This window comes from Hydractinia symbiolongicarpus, chromosome 5, assembly GCF_029227915.1.
Source record: "Hydractinia symbiolongicarpus strain clone_291-10 chromosome 5, HSymV2.1, whole genome shotgun sequence".
NCBI classification, from domain to species: domain Eukaryota; kingdom Metazoa; phylum Cnidaria; class Hydrozoa; order Anthoathecata; family Hydractiniidae; genus Hydractinia; species Hydractinia symbiolongicarpus.
Genome location: NC_079879.1, coordinates 30009144 through 30030631, shown reverse-complemented (window position 1 = coordinate 30030631; position 21488 = coordinate 30009144). Strand labels below are relative to the sequence as shown.

Sequence of the window (21488 nt, the reverse complement as noted above, 5' to 3'; positions counted from 1 at the left end):
TCTTGTTGGATTAAATATGATCAAATTAGCATGCATGTAAGTTTCCAGCTTAATTTGACTTCAGTTTTTGCTGTTTTGGAGATTTCACGTTGTAACAGTTATTTATTGGCTGTAGATATAACTTTAACAATTTCTGATTTTGCACTATGGACCACAGGTAGTTTCTGCTCGCAAAACTGTCAGCATTTCTTTCTGTGTGTGGATGCTACTCATACATAGCTTTTACACAATTTATATGGCCGGATTGAATCATTGTTAAAAAGAAAATTTTCCAATATAGGCAATGGGTTTGTCGTTCAACGGCTCTTCATGATATTATTCACTATCATTTATTATTAACATGAGTAAATTAAGCTTATAGATTATCTATAAAAACAAAATCCAGCATCTTTTAACCCCCGGTAAGTTCTTTTTTTCTTTAGCTAATAAGTAAGAAAACAAATATTCTCAGGGTGTTGATACACACATACATGCGACTTTACAATGCTGTTGTGTTCTGTTTAAAATGATTTTCATTTATTTGACCTGATCTCTATGGTAACTAATTAATGAAATTCTTGCAAAATTATAACTCGAACGTTATAAATGATTCTCGAAATAAAAAAGTTATCATATGGTATTTGTCAAAGAAGAGCTTCCACATTCAAAGATGAAGCTTTTTCTGACAGTTTTATTTTGTTGTTTGATTGGTGTTCGATCTGTAAGTATTTAACTGAATCTTTTTTTTAGGCTTTGCGAAGTTCTTTATACACATCTCTAAACATTTTTAACAACGTGTATTGTACAGTAAGAACGAAAAGTTTTGATATAAAGAACTTTAAATATAATAAGTGCAAAAAGAAATGTTTTTTTTATAATTTTTTTTTACAAATAACTACTTTATTGCAATTTCACGTGTTTTCTGATATTCTGCGTCATCTCCTGTTATTTCTTGGCAATCATTTTTTTCCACATGCTTCACCCCAACAAAATTATTTACCTGGATTATTTTTGTTTTATGATTGTAGGGACAAATCTGTAACCTAGTCTTCTTTATCAGTACAGCTGAACATCACCCCATGCTTCTACTATGCCTACTATGATATTCTGATAAGACGGACTATCATGGGCTTAGGCCCTGGTGACTACCCGAGATCTCGGCAAGCGGGCTGGATAAAAATCCATATATACAGTAACAAAGCGGGCTAGAAGGATGGGTTATTATGCTCACGTTTCAAATTCGTTTTTATGAAAATTATATATTTCGTGCATATAAACACAAGTTAAAAGCCGGGTAGTGAGTCAGCTTGGATTTGCCTCCATTTGAACAGCCCCTCATCATGGCAGAACAAAAAGAAATTTTAGCTTCTAATCTGTATATATGCCATATTGCGAAATGTACACAAAAAGCTTTTGTAGCGATACATGCAAAACATGAATACAAGCTTTTACATATCACAACATGCAACCGCTTGAGCAATTAATATCTCACTGATTATCACAATTGGGTAATCGTTATTTAGAATTAAAACACCGTTAACTAAGCAACGGGGAAGAGATCCCCTTAAGAAAGAATTTATAACCCTAGTTACTATGGATTCAACTCTATTTGCAATAATTAGTGCATTTTTTAAATGACCTGCTTGCGTGTTCAAAATATGGATTGTATAAAAAGTTAATCCAAAAAGCAAATTCTATTGCAATATTATTAGAAAACAATGACACGTGGCCTTCAATACTGCAGACTTGGCCAAAACCCGTAAAGCCCATGAGAATTTTCTTGTTACAGGAAATCACTGAGTCCATTATCAGAGGGAATATTTAAAGTATAAATTTTGCTCGATTATGTTGATGAGCAGATTAAGAAGAAGACTAATAAATAAAATACTCTGTTTTATTTATTAGGCACTCTGCTTTTTTGTTATGAAAATATGTTTAAATGCTTTGTCTAATACAAACGGTTAAAAACCACTTTGTCCACAAAAACGTAAAGCCGTTCAGTATCCATAAACTTAAAAATATTAATAATCTTTGGCCATTAATGAAGGAACGACAGTATAACATGGGAGTGAAAAAGTCCTGGTAACGAGGTTAGTGCTCGGAGGGTTAAAAGGTAAAGACTTCGATTTAGGTTTTGTCACGCTATAAAAATCATTGTATGCATTAGTTTAAAGGGGTTACAAAACTACTGTTGATTTTTGACTTTAGTGGCTTACACGAAATTTTAGCTTATGGCAGAAGGAATGTCTATGAGCTGGGAAACGAAATGAAATCAACTTTGCTTTAAATCAAAGTGAAATGAAGCGAAATGAAATCAACCTTGCTTTAAGGAATGTCTATGAGCTGGGAAACGAAATGAAATCAACTTTGCTTTAAATCAAAGTGAAATGAAGCGAAATGAAATCAACCTTGCTTTAAATCAAAGTGAAATGAAGCGAAATGAAATCAACTTTGCTTTAAATCAAAGTGAAATGAAGCGAAACTAAAAACGGTAACTAATTAATTTCGTAAAACCTCATTTTCACAGAATTATAAAATTAAATATTGATAATATCACAATATTGTCAGTGGTGGCCGACACAAATCCAACATTGATGAAAATTTTAGTGCCAAAAACCCATGCAAAGTTATACTTTTATAAAGTTAAAACCCTTATTCTGAAAGAAATGCAATGCATTGAGTTGTACAACCCGTAGTGTGCGAAAATGTCACGAATTAAGGGGATGCGCTTTCTACCGGAAAATAATACTAGGATCGCAGATAATAATAACTTTCGGAGATACGAAGGCGAACGAAGCAGCTTGTGGGGTTTTTTTTACGTAAAAATAACGGCACTAGTTATGAAAACCGATTTCTTGAAGCCACGGAATCTGCTGTATGGTGGCCCATCGCTGCCATAAGAAAACATTAACTTTTTTTGGAAAAAAAAAATGTTAAAAAAAAAAAAAAACGCCCGTGGCCCATCACTGCCACTGTCATTCGGTGCCGTAAATTTTTCCGATGTGCGTAAACACATTTTTATTTTAAAATGGCGGCGACACAGCACGAAATTTTCAAAACTTTTTAAAACAGGCGAAAGAGAAAAGACAGCAGGGTAATGGAAAGGGAAAATTGGGAAAAATACAAGAAATTGAGTATCTAACTGTGCAAAGACTATCAGCACACGTTGAAGGAAAGTGCCAAAAATATAGTCGAATTGGACCACTAACTATGGTAAAATTTGGTGAAGAAGACATGCATACACGCAAGATATACATGCGCATCATGAATCAGAACGATCCTTTGAATTTGTTTCAGTTACACGACAATGAGAACGGTAAGTTAAAAGAAGAAAATTGTTCTTACTAACTGATGAGAATACCTAGCTAAACAAAGGTATGGCCCACTATCACGGGGAGTTATTGATTAGTCTGTGCTAGGACGGGGCCAAAAACTCCAATGACGGTAGAAATCAACTGATGATCTCATTATTCAGTTAGTTTTTTAAAAAGAACGAAACACAAATTGCCACTATCAACACTTATATATTGGTAGATAACCAGAGCAAACTACAACAACATGTTCGCTCAAACAAACTTAAACTAAACCAATTTGATTGTTCAATGTACGATGAGAAAGCAAGAGGGAATAACACACTGATTTCCACACATAACACACTGATTATCTCATTACTCAGTTAGTTTTTTTCAAAAGAACGAAACACAAATTGCCAATATCAACACTTTATATTGGTAGCTAGATAACCAGAGCAAACTACAACAACGTGTTCGCTCGAACAAACTGAAACTAAACCAATTTGATCGTTCAATGTACGATGGGGAAAGCAAGAGGGAATAACACACTGATTTTCACACAACACACACAACAACGTGTTCGCTCGAACAAACTGAAACTAAGCCAATTTAATCGTTCAATGTACGATTGGGAAAGCGAGAGGGAATAACACACTGATTTTCACACATTGAATTTCAAAAATTCACGGCAAACAATAAACAAAAACAAACAATCTACAGAAACAAAAACAATTTATTAACTTTATCAAGATTTATAAAACAGCTTCAAATTTTTGACAGAAAAACAATAACAACGAGGTGTGAGGTTTCGCTTTCTTCTTTTTATCTCATGTATTGAAAGATAACATCTCTCGCTCTCATTGTACACAATCTATAAAGAAACAGAAAACATTTTTATATAGTATATTATATATATAGCAAAGTCTCTAAATACATCAAAATCCAGTGCCTTTGAGGGACGATATTTAGAGCTAAATTTCTAGACTAAAAATATATATCATTTTTTGGAACAGAGTGCTCAAAAAGCATTAACTAAATACGATATGCTTGACACATGCTTGATAGAATTAATAAAGTCATGAAACTCTGTTTTAAAGGATTGTCTTCTTTTAGGGATTGGTAGTTCAGTCGGTAGAGCGTTGACTTCACATTCATATGGGTTCAATCCCACATAACAACTGTACCTTATTGAACAGAAATTTAAAGGGTTTTTGTAGCTCAAATGGAAGCTTTTTAGCACTCTAGAACCGTCATGTTGTCCCTCCTGGCACAAAATTGACAGGGTAAATTTATTGGAATTAATGAGGCTAACCACATAAAATATAGATCACTACTTTTTTTTTCTTTTTTGGCCAGTTGACACGCATACTAATCTACCATACTGAACACAAAAGTTACAAAAAAACACAAAATTTGATAAAAGTGTATTATGTGGTTTCACATTCCTAAAGGGTCATTCAAGAGTAGTTTTTACGTATCATAACTTAACTATACCACATTATTGTAAGCTCGTGAAACACAAAGCAAAAACATAGCGTCGTAAAGAAAATGATGAAGCTCTAATTTTTTTTTATCTTTTTTAAACATTTTATATATGTCCAAATGTAATCTCCCAAAAACAATAATTACATTAACGGTTGCCACCATTATCGAACAAAAGTCCAATTGTTCATTTGTGACTTCACACGTCGTACATAAGCTCACTTCTAAAGTAGGTAAACAAAGTAGAACTTCCAGGTAAAGGCACTGTTTGATATAATAGTTCAGATTTAGAACATATATCAGTAAAAAGGCTAGTAGCAACAGTACAAAAGTTTTTAACAACAAATGAGCAAATACCTTAACGAATAAAAAGGTATGTTCCCGTTAGTTTTGGATTGGTGACAATGCAACATCAAAAAGATACAACTTGAGTTTTAGGAAATATTTAAAAATTGTGTAATAAAATTTAAAAAGAAAGAGTTTTGTTAATCATTATGAATTGAATTTTCTTCTTCTGACTGTAGCTAGAGGTAGGTATGTAGCTAGCTAGCTAATGATTCGATTGAAGGATGACAGCAAAAATAATTTTCCATGGTGGCCACAGGCACCAAAAAGTAATTTAGTGAGCTAGCTACATCAAACCAAGGAAAAAACGTAAATATAAATTTCAAATCATCCATACCTTCGCAACTCACTTTTCTTCTGCTGTATGAAAAGGATACCACAAACATGCCAATTCAAGCTGATAATTTGGTACTTTAAAATCTTATTTTTAATGAAGCCATAAATATAACACGTTTTTGTGCATTATAAACGTTCAAATTAATATAATGTGCCTTCAAAGGTATATACAAGCTTTCCAAGTCCAAATATTAAGAGAAATAGCATGCCACCTAAGGCAATTATTATCAGGACTTGGTATAAACTATGCATTTGTCTTAGGCCTGTAAAATACACGATAATTCAAATTAGCTGATAGCCTTTTTCTGATTGTTGAGAGTATTTCCCAGTCTTGGGGGGTACAAAGCCTATTTGTTGGCATTTTTATCGGTTTGTGTTAAGAAACACTGCGTAACACTGATAATATAAGTCTCTGTGCCCTTGCCTAATCTTAAAAAATTTGGAATTCTCCTAGAACATAGGTACTCAAGATACAACCTGCCAACTATCTCTTGAATTTGAATTTGAGGTCCATACTCCTAAAAATAATATTTTTATCTATACAGCCATAAATAGCTAGTGGAAATTTACTGTTCTTATAACCCACAAGCTTGTCATGACTATCAATTGAAAAAATCCAATTACAATAGGAACGAAAATTTTTGGACGGAAAAACTTTCGGAGTTTTTTTTGAAAATTTTTCTGTCCGAAATATCTGTCTGCCAAAAGTTCTGTCTGCCAAAAGTTTTTTTGTCAGAAAATTTTGTGTTTTCTAAAATTTTTTAAAGGACCAGAACATATAAATTATATATAGGGTAATCAGAAAATCAATAAAAACTGTAGTTCTGGAACTTATTATTTTCGTTATTTTCACATTTGGCTGAGGCTCCATCTGTAAAGTTGGATCCTGGGGACACTTTTTTAGATCTTGATTAACTATAAATGCTTATAGCCTTCTTTTTGTGTATCATCATTATGTTTGAAATTTGGTTAAAATCCGTTTAAAAAACTTACCGAAACATTTTTTCACTTAAATCTTGTCCGAAAATTTTTCCGCTGAAATAACAAAATTTGTCCAAACGTTTTTCCGCCGATACATTTTTCGCCGAAAATTTAAGTTCTTAATGTAGGTCCTCTTGACATAAAGTTTGATTTTTTTCTTCTCTTTTTTACTTCAGGCCCTGTCGTACATTAGGTCATGAACTCTATCACGGGGCACTTTAATGTCATGTTTTTGTCTCAATTTTAGATACACAATTTCCAATTTTCCATAAGCCAAAACATCACATTTCATCTATGGCATTTCCAAATTCACATAAATACAATTATCCTAAGATAACTGTAATAATGTGACTTTGAAATTCTATATTCATCATTCCCACGGAAAAAATATTGTATTTTTTTTTGTAAAAAAAGCGTTGTTTTGAGCAATAACTTTTAGATTTATAAAAACAAATTCATTTCATTTCACTTTCATTTGAAGCAAAGTTGATTTTATTTCGTTTCATTTCATTTGTTCTTAAACAGTTTATTTCATTTCGTTTTATTTCATTTGATCTCAATTGATTTAAATTGATTTGCCTTGAATTGATTTATTTTTTTAATTTTAGATCCTTTTTTTTCATGGCAGTTCTCGGCCACCATACTACGTGTAACTATATTCATATTTTTTCGGTATAAAAAACTTCCAACTTTTTGAACTAGCTACCTATCTATATCCTTCGAAATTTTGCATAGAAACACACAAGTTTATTGCATATAAAGCCAATTGAAGCAGAAACAATGATTTTAAATCTTTTCATTACCTCCTTAAAGCTAGCTACATAGCATTTTTACATTTAACAAATACAGTTCCCCATGTTGTCTTTGCTCCCTGGTCGAAATAAACTTTCAATTTACTGATGTTTAATATTTTACAAACTGTAGCTTATAAATTTATTTTTTTAAAACTAAAATGTAGCAAATTCATTATAAGAAAGTAATTGTTCATAAACAGGTTGTCTATATAGTCGTGAAGTTCTTGTACTTGGCCTTTTGAGTAGTCTATTTATTACACACCTTCACAGAATGTGCAAGGATTAAAGGTAACGTCCATGCCGGAGATCTTTTTGAACCGTTTTGTAGCCAAAAAAATTGACAAAATTGAAACCAATAGTTGAGTAAAAATTAATGTGTATGTGTAATCCAGACACAAAATTAGTACATTAAATTAGGAGCAGTGCAGTCAATGGAAGGTAATGGGCAAGAAAGTTATGTATTGAATTACCCTGAAATTTAGACATAATTTCCCCTTTATTTGGTAGAAACATATTATAAGTTCAATGATTACAAAAGCAGAAAATAATTTTCACAAATTCAACCTACCCATGTGAATTGCATCATATAACAGATATTACCAGGTTACCAGGAAATTTCTTTTTTTGAATTTCAGGATTGCTTCTTTGAAGCTGCAAGCAAATTAAAATCGTTCGACAAGTTGTTATGTGGTCGTCTGGATCCAAAAAAAGCTCTAATCAGAAATGGAATAAGTTTAGAGAAATATGAGGATTATTTTGAAACTTTTAAATCTAATGGAACAGAGTTTTCTTGCGGCTACACAAGGTAGGTTGCTTTTTAAAAATAAAGTTAAAGAAAAGGCCACATTACAGCCTCTGCAAGCATTTTCACCTGGTTGTCAACCTTTTGGAGATCTAGGATTGGGGAAACATAATATTTGGTTGGAAATTGAAAGGAAAAAGTTGAGATGTCATAAATGGGCAAAAATGTCTTCTAATGTGAATCTCGTCACATTAAAGTATATGATTTACTGTCAGTTACAATTATTGGTGAAATATAGTTCAATCTAAGTGCTTCATGTATTAACTATCTAGAGATTGGTTAATGGAAATGGCATTTGGAATAAAAAACAATTTCAATGAGTTGAAAAATAATCTTATTAGTCATGCAGCAGCTGGTTATGTGGATGCAACAGGAGCGAAATTAAGAACTCTCTTTGACTCAAAGTTAGGTAATTTTTGATATACCAATTAAATTCAGAACTTATTAACAATTACTTTTCTCTCTTGGATAGATATAATTGGAGAAGCTGTAATTTGCTTTTTTTTGTATATTGTAGGAAGCACAAAACGAATATTTTATGAAATGCAGATTGTGGGACCACTTGATCACGTTTGGTTAATCGAACAATTGGCAGATGGCCATGGTAACTGATAACAAGATTTGTTAAAGTGCCTTTTTTAAAATATTAGTCTTTTCTGTTTCTTGTTTTAATTCACCGTAAGTCATTAAAAATCTACAATTTATAAACTTAGCTATAATGCCAAGGTCACAACATACCGCGTATTAAGGAGAGGATGGGATGCTCACCTCATTTTTGTTCGACATTATTCGCCCCTTTGGTGTCACTCATACCAGACTTCTGGAATCTGAAATAGTACTTTTAACCAATGCCAACAATTACTTTATTACCGGATAAAAATCAGCCACTAAATTTTTTCAGGTTATCGTGTGTATCAGAGTTACAATGGAGCATATTCGTTATACGCATGGATGAACACTGATGCAAGTAAATTCAGTGAACTTTGGGATAAGAAAGAAATCATATACTGGCAGAAAGTATATGATCAAGCAGCTGCATTTTTAAAATCAAAAGGTTTAGATATCGAAAAACTTGATAACTTGCCTTCTATGTTAGACTGGATGAAACCATGGCTCACTAATATCAAGGTAAGTACACAACTTAAACATCTGCCATAGACAAAGCTTGGTTTGATGAAGGTTTAATAAAAAAGCTTTGTATTTTTTTCAGAAATACAATAAAACAGACATAATTGAAAATCTGAAAAGGGCATGGAAGAATTTTGGTGCTGGAAAAACCGTTTCTAAAAAAGACTTTTATGAAAAATATTTGTAAGTTAAAAAATCATATTAGTCAATTGTGACTTAATTTTCTTTAAAACCAATATCGGCATATTATATTTGTATATTTATGTAAGTTAATCCTGCATTCCTTACAAGTGTTCAGTCGCAAACAAATCCCAACTAGGACTGTTTTTATATTGACAAACTACCGGTTGACAATAAGTAAGAGCATCAACAAGCAAACCAAGGACAAAGTAACAATTAAAGAAAATTGATGAATTTGCGATCATTATAACGTCAAACCTTAAGAATACCTAAAACATCCCGTACTTACTGAACAGAGGAACCACCTACAACGATCTTCGACGACCTACAACGATCTACAACGATCTACAACGATCTACAATGATTTAAAAACCATCTACAATGACCTAAAACCATCTACAACGACCTAGAACCAATACATTATGTACATTCGTTGGGGACTTGTATTTTGTTTTGCATCATAGTGTTGTTGTGAGTCAACTACAGACGGTGGCCCAACTTTGGACGCAGGACTGGCCCGTCTTTAGACAGGACAGTCGTTTCAATTGGCCGTCCCAGCCAAAGCGATTCTACCTCTTAAATTACGTAATAGGTCAAGTTGCAATAATTCCAACATATATTATCTTGAAAAGTAGCTAAACATAAATAGCTTTAATCTCAGCTAGCTATATACAACAATATGCCAGAAAAAGTTGCAGCAGTTCAGTTTTTTCACTTTATTGGAGTTGGTTTACGTTAATACAAGGTCTTGATGTGTGCAAAGACCTTTTAACGCCACTGTGTCAAAAGATGGTCCGTCCCATCTTTAGTGTTCTAAGTTGGGTCAGAATAGTGTGTTTGCAACCAGCCATGTTTTAAATTAAATAATCTTCTACGTATTATTATTTAGTACTTATATGTAATACCTATATTCAATAAAACATAAACGGAACCTACATAGTTCGAATATATAGTATTTGTTATTTTTAGAAGGAAAAAAATTGCAAAAATCAGTAGAGTAAAAATGTAAACCTATATATATTATAGCTTAACAAACAAAATTACGAGTATGAGGTGATACACAAAGTTAAAGCCTATTGTTGTTGTAGATCGTTGTAGGTTGTTGTAGATCGTTGTAGGTGGTTCCTCAGTTTAGTAAGTACGTAAAACATCCAAGTCGTTATTTTTGTCAAAATTTTTTATCTTTTATATCATTTGAAAGCTTATATTTCATGGAATTTTTATTTGAAATAAAAAATATAAACTTTTAACACAAAAAGATATAGATTTTATTACAGTGTAAAGGTAAAAAAGTACAACAGAGAAGCATGAAAAGCAACTTTTCGATATAAATTTGGAACTACATATTCAAAAGGAAAAGCAAGACACTGTTTTAGTACTCAGGTGAAATATATTTGAATGGTGCCGTTTTCATGCGATAAGGTTTAAATGTCTGTACCTTGTATGCTCGAAAGTCAATTACTTGAAAAAGGTGTTCGATAAATTTTACATCTTCCTAATTTTTTATGTCATAAGAAAAATAACACTACTCGATATAAAATTTATCTACATTTTAGAAAATATATACTGTTGTTCTACAGTTTATAGAAATATAGATGGTATTCGCAACATAGGTAATAGGTGTTTCAGATATTCTGAAGTTATCTTTTAGTCCAAATATATTTCACGTATTTTAAAGGTTGGTTCTTGCTAACATGACTGAACAAATCAAACCATTAGTTAACACAAGTAAAACATGGACACAAAAACTTCATGATCAATGGATTAATCTTTTTGCTTCACCAAATCCTTTATGTTATCCAGATGTCCCATTTAATACATTAACAGCAACACTGCCACAAGATTATAAACTTGAAGTGAAAGTAGTTGAGGTTAATCAGTTCTTATTTGAAATGTTCTATTATACTAATTTATTGTATTACTTTTGTTGGCGTTTAAGTTTTAAATCCAGACATAGCCCTATCCTTCTCCAGTACTTTTTGCAAGCTTTCTAAATGTACTCAAACTCAGCAAAGAAACAATATGGTAGAAATATAATTTGTTCAAGTCAGCATTTTATCATTGACGCTATGCCTGAAAGTTGCCCAATTTACTACAGTCTGCTTAAAATCTGAAATTATATAATAATACAAATTATAAGGATTTCATGGAAACGCAAGGGGTAATTTTTTATTTCCAACATCTAAATCTATGGGATTTAAAATTTTACAGGCAAAGTTTAATTGATAAATCTGATTCAATATTTTACTATATTTAGATCAGTAATGATCTGGAGAAAAGCATGTCCAAAAGAGCAAACATTTTAAAGAAAAGTGTCAATTACGAAGGTGGTCTTGGAACATGTGATTTAAAGCACGAAACAAAACCCATGGAAGGCGTAAGTTGCTACAGAAGATATAGATAGTTCAAATGTTACTCAGGATAAGAATAAATCTGTTTTCTTATTTAGCTGTGCAATTACTTTTTTACAAGTTTCAAAATTGTAATAATAAATACAAAATATACATTTAAATACAAAATAAAATATTTGTAACAAGTAATCTGGCAAACAAAAAGATTTTTACAATTTAAGCATTTTTCCATGTCGCTTTTACAACCTAATCAGAAACATAGTTCCCTTGCAGCTGATGATGGTTGATCATGGTAAAGTTTGATCTGCCAAATGAATAATGTCCAATTTCTTTTGCAGGATTGTTTCTTTAAAGCAGCCAATGGATTAAAAGTCTTTGACAAGTTATTATGTGGACGATTGGATCCCAAAAAGGCTTTAGTAGCAAACGGCATTAGTTATGAAAAATATGCTGACTATTTTGACACATTTAAATCGAACGGAACAGAATTTTCCTGTGGATACACAAGGTATAATTATTTTCAACATACAGACATCATATTCAAATTATCAAGAATTATAGAAGTGATTATTTTAATTTAGAGATTGGTTAATGGAAATGGCATTTGGAATGAAAAACAATTACAATGAGTTGAAAAATAATCTCGTTAGTCATGCAGCAGCTGGTTATGTGGATGCAACAGGGGCGAAATTAAGAACTCTCTTTGATTCGAAGTTAGGTAAATTCATAATATATTTTGAACATTTAAGAATCAAAGGAAATTCTGTAAAAATTATATATTTGCATATAATTTCTACTTTAGGAAGTTCTGTGCGCACCTTCTATGAAATGCAAATAGTAGGCCCTCTGGATCATGTATGGTTAATTGAACAACTGCCAGATAGTCGAGGTCAGAACTCTTAATGTTGCGCTTAATCTGCTTGATACATCGGATTGGGTGTGTCAATATTGCTGCTTTTTTTTGTTAGGTTATCGTGTATATCAGAGTTACAATGGAGCTTATTCATTATACGCATGGATGAATACTGATGCAAGTAAATTCAGCGAACTTTGGGATAAGAAAGAAATTATATACTGGCAGAAAGTATATGATCAAGCAGCTGCATTTTTAAAATCAAAAGGTTTAGATATCGAAAAACTTGATAACTTGCCTTCTATGTTAAACTGGATGAAACCATGGCTCACTAATATCAAGGTAAATAAGCAACTTAAACATCTCCATGGACAAAGCTTGAGATACACTTTCCTAGTGAATGTTGTTAAAAACAATTGTCGCTATTTCAGAAATACAACAAAACTGGAATAATTGAAAACCTGAAAAAGGCTTGGATGAATTTTGGTGCTGGAAAAACGGTTTCTCAAAAAGACTTTTATGAAAAATATTTGTAAGTTAAACAACGCCTGCCTATTTTTTGGGTATTATTACTATTATTTAAAATTATTTACCCAGAATAGCCTCAATTGAGCTACAAAAGCCGTGCAAGCACAGCAACCGCTCAACTAGACAACCACCTAAGATATCAATTCTATTCTTATGCTGAACGCTAAGCGGAAAGGATAGATTCACACTTTTATAGTCTTTGGTATGACTTGGCCGGGTTTTGAACCAAAAAACTCCTGCACTGGAAGCGAACGCTCTACCAGTAGCCTTATTAAACAACGCCTGCCATTTTTGAGTAGTGTGGTTAGAGTTGGCTTAGTGACACCGTGATATCAAAATTTATTTTTATGTGTGCTATTTATTTTTAATTAATGCGTTCTATAAACAAGAAATTATTGGACCTCTTTTTATACCACAAGGTTGCAAGTTGACAGCAATAATTAAACACATTGGGAAGAAAGAATTAAAACATTCTGAATTACCATAGCGTTTGTCCCTCTAGAAAGAGATACGCAAGCTTATTGTTTTAATACCCATCAGTGTAATATATTCACGTATATTGGTAGGTTGGTCCTCGCTGACATGACTGAACAAATCAAACCATTAGTTAACACAAGTAAACCATGGACACAAAAGCTTCATGATCAATGGATTAATCTTTTTGCTTCACCAAATCCTTTATGTTATCCAGATGTCCCATTTAATACATTAACAGCAACACTGCCACAAGATTATAAACTTGAAGTGAAAGTAGTTGAGGTAACTTACTATAGTTTTATTTCTAAAGACAGATAAATGATTTGTTTATTTTACGCACATGAATTTTTTTTGTCTCAATTCAGCTTATTAATTAACTTCAAGCACCTTGAATTTTTTTAAAAAATACTTTTCAATTATTTTGAAAGCTTGGTACGGCATGTATAAGGTCCTAAAAAATGCTTCTATAAAAGGAGAATATATTCCTATTAAGTAATACGTTAAAGTATGATATTACCTCAAATCCATAGAAGATATTGCAAAAGCAATAAAATTGTTTAAAGCAGGGAAACGCTATAATAACGTTATTTATTCTTTTTAATTTTTTCGTTTATGATGTCTCTTTTACCTTTTAAGTTAAGAAGATGTCAATGAATGTTTTAATTTTGGATGGTATTAACTTGTTTAAAGATATTACTGCTTCACTAAAACACAACTTTTATACAGGATAGCTTCCAGTTTGGTGAAATATGTTTTTATCGCTCGTTATTTGTCAAATCATGGAGTCATTGGACATAAAGTTTAGAATCATATGTTGGTATCTGAAATGATAAGTTTTGTTTAAATTAAGACTTAAAGAAACATTATTACCTTCAGATTGATATGGCGTTGGAGTTTGGTATATCGAAACGAGCAAATGTTTTGAAGAAGAGCGTTAATTACACTGGAAAACTTGGAATGTGCATGTTGAATCCTAAAGCACATCCAAAAAAAGTCGTACGTTTGTTTTCGTTTTCGAAAGTCGTAACAATGCGCGTACTTTTTTGTTAAAGTGGTAAAAGACAACTTGCAATTAATGCTTTTATATGTGATGTTTAAACATTCTTGCATTAACCCTTATTTTATTTCAAATTCTATCAATACAGTTTATTTTATGTCTAGACCATCAGATGTTTTGAATGTACGTCAGACCATTATACTTCCATTTAGGATTGTTACTTTGATGCAGCAAATAAATTGAAGAAATTTGACAAGTTGCTATGCGGTCGATTAGATCCGAAAAAATCGTTAATCCAGGACGGAATAAGTTTGGAAAAGTATCAGGAATATTTTAGCTCCTTCAAAGCTAATGGCACTGAGTTCTCATGTGGGTATACCAGGTAATGATCTTATTATTGGAGCTAACAATATAAAAAGTTCCTTGTTTATAGAGTTGGCGTTCTTGAAGTTAGTAAATTTTTAAAGAATTGAGATTCTTACTGGACATTGTTGCATATCATTTATTGAATTTCTTATTTATATACTTCTCTAAAATCACAACTTAAGTGCGGAAGGTCGGTCAAAACGAAAGCCATTTCAAGGACTTCTGAAGGTGGGTAGAGAAGGGTAGGAAACGGAGTGTGATGGAAGAGAATTCGTGGGGGCAATTACTCAAGCTAAACACAATCAAAAATATTTTCAGCTACAGTAGTATTATTTATTTAGTATTCAAACGATGTTGTTTCTATGTATAACTAATAACTAATGTTATGATAGAGATTGGTTATTGGAACTGGCCGTGGGACTAAAATTAAATTACGAAGATTTGAAAGATGATATTACACGCTTCAAAGGGTACAATTATAAAGACGCTACTGGAATGAAAGTAAAAATGCTTTTCGATTCCAATCTCGGTAAGTACAATTTTTTACAGCATTATTAACGATTTATTACTTGTAAGTCTGTATGATCGAAAGTCCATTCTTTATCATTGAATTAATACTTGTAGCGCAATTTTATTAAAAGTTTTTTATGAATTTCAGGTTCTAATGAAAGAATTCTTTATGCCATGCAAATAGTTGGACCCCTTGATCATGTTTGGCTAATCGAGCAATTGGCAGACGGAGCAGGTACGTCATCACTGCGAAAAGTTTATTTATTCTAAGAGCATTTTACTGGCTTCTATTCAATCATGACCAAAGATGTAAGTATTATATATTATCAATTTATCAATATAGGTTATCGTGTGTATCAGAGTTATAATGGAGCTTATTCGTTATACGCATGGATGAATACTGATGAAAGTAAATTCAGTGAACTTTGGGATAAAAAAGAAATTATATACTGGCAGAAAGTATATGATCAAGCAGCTGCATTTTTACAATCAAAAGGTTTAGATATCAAAAAACTGGATAACTTGCCTTCTGCGTTAGACTGGATGAAACCCTGGCTTACTAAAATCAAGGTAGACTTTACACTAATTATGTGAAAATCTTTATTAAAAAAATCTAAAATACTGAAGTTTAAAGTATTAAAAGAAAGTATATTGAGATATTTTTACGTACCAAATGATAGTGGGTCCTGAGGTCACTGTCATGGTCAAAATTATCCCACTTTTACCTACCTTTTATGATTGCTGTAATTGTCTTACTAACACTGGTAAACTGATTTTTTACATAGGCTTACGACAAGAATGAAATTATTGGAAATTTAAAGAAAGCGTGGACAACATTCGGTGCTGGTAAAACTCTTTCACAGAGCGAGTTTTATGATCAATACTTGTTAGTTCGTTTTATTTAAATTATAGTTTATATAAATTATTTTTTTTCCAGAGTTTTTACATGAAATCTTTCTTTTCTAATTTAGAATGAATCTAGCTGACATGACTGAACAAATCAAACCACTAGTTAACACAAGTAAACCGTGGACACAAAAACTTCATGATCAATGGATTAATCTTTTTGCTTCACCAAATCCTTTATGTTATCCAGATGTTCCATTTAATACATTAACAGCAACACTGCCACAAGATTATAGACTGGAAATAAAAACCTGGAAGGTATGGTTAAATATTTTACTCTCAATGTCTTGCTGCCACATTGCAATGTTGAATAAATCATGCTTTGTGTTGTGGTAAGATGTGTTTCTTAACTAAATTTTTTAGGTATCAAAAGAAAAAGAAAAAACAATATCTAAACATGCAAAGGTTTTAAAAACGAGCGCAAATTACAATGGAACTTTTTACATGTGTGATTTGAAAGATACAGCAACACCACCATCTAAGGTTCGTTTCCTCTTTATCTTATTTATACTGATTTATATAAAGATTTTTTACTTTAAGTGACCGGGAAAAGTATGATATTAACAATCACGCCATTAGTTCTGCTGAGTCTTGGATATTTGTTATTTTGCACCTGCAAGAAACGGACAAAAACGTCTGTGGTAGCAAAATATTCCAATTGCAGGTGATCGAGATAGCAAATGCTGATTGTACGATGAATAAGTGGACTTCCCAAATGTTTTTTACACTGACACATAGTAAGATGTAAAGGTGTCAGATTTATATATTGTTTACGTGGACGTAGGTGAAACAAACTGAATAAAATATAAATATTTTCTTGATACTTCCATAAGAAGTAGCCATAGATAACGGAATAAGTAAATATTAAATTATCACAAAAAAAAATTTATAAGAAAATCAATTGAAATATTAAAGGGGTCATGTTAAAATTCAAGTTAGTGAACTTTTGAAATATCAGAAGTGTGTGTTTATTCTCTAAAATAAAAGATTTATTTTAATTATATACTTTGTGGAATAATAAGAATACGTGTGCACAGAAACAACATATATTTGATGGATTTATTTTTGTGGAAAGCTTTAAAACAGCGATTGTTGCAGAACAATTGGAACATGCGGATTGGAAAAAGCGTTACGACGTAGTTACAGTTCGTAACATGTGTTACTGTTTAGAGCAGGGATTTTTTAAAGTTTCTTTATTTGAATTTCGTGTACAGTGGGTGTCTTATATACCATCTCATTCAATCAGTCGTTAGACGCGCTCACACTCACAAACACTGTGTCTCACAGTTATCCACAACAAAATAATAGGCCATCTTTCGGAGACGTGAAAATATAGGTTTACCAACTAGATTCTAAACAAGTTATATCGTTGTAGTGTTTCTATTAACAATCAGAACCCATGAATAACTCAGATAAAACAATTTCGAATTATTTGGTAGAGTATAAAAATAATTCAGGAAAAAGATGAAAATCCCCAGGTGTAAAACGTTTTAACGTATCGAAATTTTGGACACGCCAGATTTTTATACAAATAGTATTTTATTTAATCTTGTTCTGTAAACAACGAATTCAAAAAAAAACTTTTCATATTTACAATAATCTTGTAAGACTAAGTAAAGTAAACAAAATGTGCAAACTTCAAAAATGGTGTTTACAAAAGTACTACAACTTACAAACAACTTTACAAATACATGAATAAACATTTTTTCTGCTCTGTCGATTCATCAAAGACAAAATAACCGATGACCTCTGGTGAAAAATTTATAATACGTAACCTTGTTGAGATCTGGCGTTTACGAAGAAGCTGCAGTCATGAGGCTTATACAATGTGCTCTGTTTCTTTCTTTATCAGCAGGGACTATATCGGTAAAACGTTTGTTTACACAATAAAATACAAAAAACCGTGGTAATCCTAACACTAATTCGATATTTTTTTTAAGTTCATTCATGAAACGTTTGAAGCTATCAAGAAAATGCAAACATGTTTCAAAAGGCTAGCAGTTAGAAATACTTCCTCCAAGTACTTGCTTCTTTTACGTAGCATGGTTTAGAGCTGTACATGCACTAGGGCTTCCTTTAGAAAGCATTACAATTCTTGACTACCGTACTATGCTTAAACTGAGTTATTGATTGTTATTGATATTTTAAGGATTGCTTCTTTGATGCTGCAAATGGTTTGAAATCTTATGATAAGTTGTTGTGTGGACGTCTGGATCCAAAATATAACCTTATCAACGATGGAATAACTTATGAAAAGTATGCAGAATATTTTAAAAACTTCAAATCAAATGGAACAGAATTCTCATGTGGCTATACAAGGTGGGTGTTTGTTCTGGTAAATTACAAACATACCATGAACAGTGTTATCGTAACTATCCTATTTCTTGGTTCTGCTACTACTATTAGTTTCAAGGTGATGAATTACCACCAAAGAGTGGAACGTACCGGAACGAATCGGAATCTGGAATCTGATTCTAATTGTATCGGCCAATTAAATCCCTTCTAGCATTTGATAACTGATACAATTTTCAGATCCATTCTAATCCGAACAGAAAGTTGCCATCATTTTATTATAACGGAAATATTATTGACGCAAAAGAATAATTAGTAAAAAAGCTAATCAAGTTTTAATCTTGTTCCGTTCCATTCCTTGACTGGAAATGCACCTTTATGGTTCATAGAAAAAATAAGGAAAAATATTTGCTTTTATTGTAGAGATTGGTTAATCGAGATGGCTAGAGGACTCAAGAACAATTACGACGAGTTAAAAAATAGGCGGATTAGTCACGCAGCTGCTGGTTATGTTGATGCTACTGGAGACAAATTAAAAGATTTATTCAATTCAAAGCTAGGTACTCCTACTACAAATCCACTTTCAGGACCTATAATACCATGAAATTATTAATTAAACGTTTTTGCGAGTCAGCCAGTTCATTTTTCTAATGCAATGCGTAGAGTATTTTCGTTGTTTGATTGTTAAAAGATACAGTTTTCGAAGTAAACCACAAAATTTTAACCGTTTGGGCTACAAAGTTATGCAGGGTTCATTACACGCGAACAAATTTTCAGGAGAAAGTAACACGTGTTACTTGCTCTCGCAAATCTTGCTATTTGACCTTGCAGATCAAAATTAATAATAATTTGCTAAAAAATTTAATTAAGTATGATTAATATACTCCATAAATGATATTCCTTTTAAATTACGGTGGTTTGTAGTACATTAATAACCCTTATATTTGTAGGAAGTAGTCAACGCATCTTTTATGAAATGCAAATTGTTGGACCACTCGATCATGTGTGGCTGATAGAGCAACTAGCAAACGGTGCAGGTACAAGAAAATCATTTTCAATAAAAGCGCGTTTAACTGCCTGAGTATTTTGCTTTGGTCTCAGTCCTTTAACGTCATTTCTCAAGACAAAAGGTAGATCATTCACGTAGTTGTAAATGTATTTCAGGTTATCGAGTGTATCAGAGTTACAATGGAGCATATTCGTTATACGCATGGATGCATACTGATGCAAGTAAATTCAGTGAACTTTGGGATAAGAAAGAAATTATATACTGGCAGAAAGTATATGATCAAGCAGCTGCATTTTTAAAATCAAAAGGTTTAGATATCGAGAAACTTGATAACTTGCCTTCTGTCTTAAACTGGATGAAACCATGGCTCACTAATATCAAGGTAAGTTGGTAAAAAGGAAAAGTGATGGCTAGAAGAAGCATGTATCAAAAGTTGTGTCTTATAGACAATATCTGAGTAGGTGGTGACTGCAGCTTTCTGTACTGTAACTGTATCAACATGTATTTTTGTTTTAAGAAATACAACAAAACAGGAATTATCGAAAATTTGAAGAAGGCTTGGGTTAACTTTGGTGCTGGAAAAACGCTCTCACAAAAAGACTTTTATGAAAAATATTTGTAAGTTAATTTTTTTTGCAATCATAGTTGTGTAGTTCTATCGCTTTTTGTGAAGTATTTCTACTTTGTTGATTCTTCACAACTCTAATCACCAATTAAATATTGTTAGTCCTCGCCTTGGATGTTTACGTTTTGATGCGTATTCTGTGTATTTTGAAGGTTGGTCCTTGGTGACATGACTGAAAAAATCAAACCATTAGTTAACACAAGTAAACCATGGACACAAAAACTTCATGATCAATGGATTAATCTTTTTGCTTCACCAAATCCTTTATGTTATCCAGATGTTCCATTTAATACATTAACAGCAACACTGCCACAAGATTATAAACTCGAAGTGAAAGTAGCTGAGGTTAGTATGCCTTTTTTGGTACGTGAAAGAAAAGACTAACCATACGCGAATCTGTTGTCTTTTTAAATGTGTTTTGTTTTGGTTATTGCTTCAAATTGTTCCACATTTTATTTCGCGTCACATATAATTGGAACTACCTTATTGGACAAAGCTTCGGTCCTGAGTGACGTATTTTAAGCTGATGTGTCAGACACCAAGAGCCGTTATTTCTTTTTTAGATGAACAAGGAACTAGAGGATGGCATTGCAAAAAGAGCGGCTGTGTTAAAAAAGAGTGTCGGTGTTACTGGAAAACTGGGTTCGTGTCAGGAAGAATCCTCTGCAGCCTCATACGTTACTGTCTCGTTTATGACAGTCTATGTTATTGCTATATCATTACTCTGTAACGCTTAAGCGGTCGAGTTTCATGGTCCATCTTTGCAACAACGCTCTTTTCTCATGTAATTCTTACATACTTATTTTATTACAAGTTATATAATCAACTTCTATTATATATTTTTCATAAAAATTTAAATTTTGTAGTTAAGGTACAACTGCACTTATATCTTGCACGTACAGTCATATCTTGCATATATGTATGTATAAAGATAAATAAAAAATTACTTTGTTTTATTGTGATTAGCTCTGAGATGAGTAAAGTTGCATCACTCTAAAGTTTTGATGAAACAGGGAATCTACGGTAAGCAAATGATAACAGGTAGAACACGGTGTCGTTTAGTGCTTTTTATCTTCAACAATACATTTCATCGCCATAAAAACTTGCAATTTGCTCTCCCGTAAATGTTGAATACACGTTTTTTAAAGCAACCGAGTTGCTAACAGGCTGAGACCGAGATTGGTCTCAAACATTTTAAACATTAGCGGTTGCCAAAACAACTGACCAGGTTGAAATTTTTAAAAGTTAAGCAAA

The 21488-nt window shown here is 32.2% G+C and overlaps 1 protein-coding gene and 1 long non-coding RNA gene across 3 annotated transcripts; one reads left to right on the top strand and one right to left on the bottom strand.

Moving 5' to 3' along the window:
• The first annotated feature begins 541 nt into the window (after positions 1-541).
• On the top strand, positions 542-21186 carry LOC130645823 (uncharacterized). 2 transcript variants are annotated; one of them, XM_057451926.1, is made up of 29 exons: positions 542-700; positions 7846-8015; positions 8285-8421; positions 8530-8616; positions 8914-9140; positions 9223-9323; positions 10999-11191; positions 11578-11697; positions 12010-12179; positions 12253-12389; positions 12474-12560; positions 12640-12866; positions 12956-13056; positions 13619-13811; positions 14406-14525; positions 14739-14908; positions 15285-15421; positions 15551-15637; positions 15746-15972; positions 16188-16288; positions 16374-16566; positions 16672-16791; positions 18458-18627; positions 19024-19160; positions 19551-19637; positions 19765-19991; positions 20127-20227; positions 20387-20579; positions 20798-21186. In XM_057451926.1, exons 1-29 carry the CDS (start codon positions 614-616, stop codon positions 20969-20971), a joined length of 4281 nt encoding a protein of 1426 aa, XP_057307909.1. In that variant the 5' UTR covers positions 542-613; the 3' UTR covers positions 20972-21186. The 2 variants fall into 2 exon arrangements, with proteins under 2 accessions (XP_057307909.1, XP_057307910.1); XM_057451927.1 differs by lacking the exon at positions 542-700 and adding an exon at positions 2998-3295.
• Positions 3988-7919, bottom strand: LOC130645835 (uncharacterized). The gene is made up of 2 exons (XR_008982746.1): positions 7779-7919; positions 3988-5953 (listed from the first exon to the last, which is right to left on the bottom strand). It is a non-coding gene; the product is annotated as an uncharacterized LOC130645835 (long non-coding RNA).
• Positions 21187-21488: the final 302 nt, after the last annotated feature.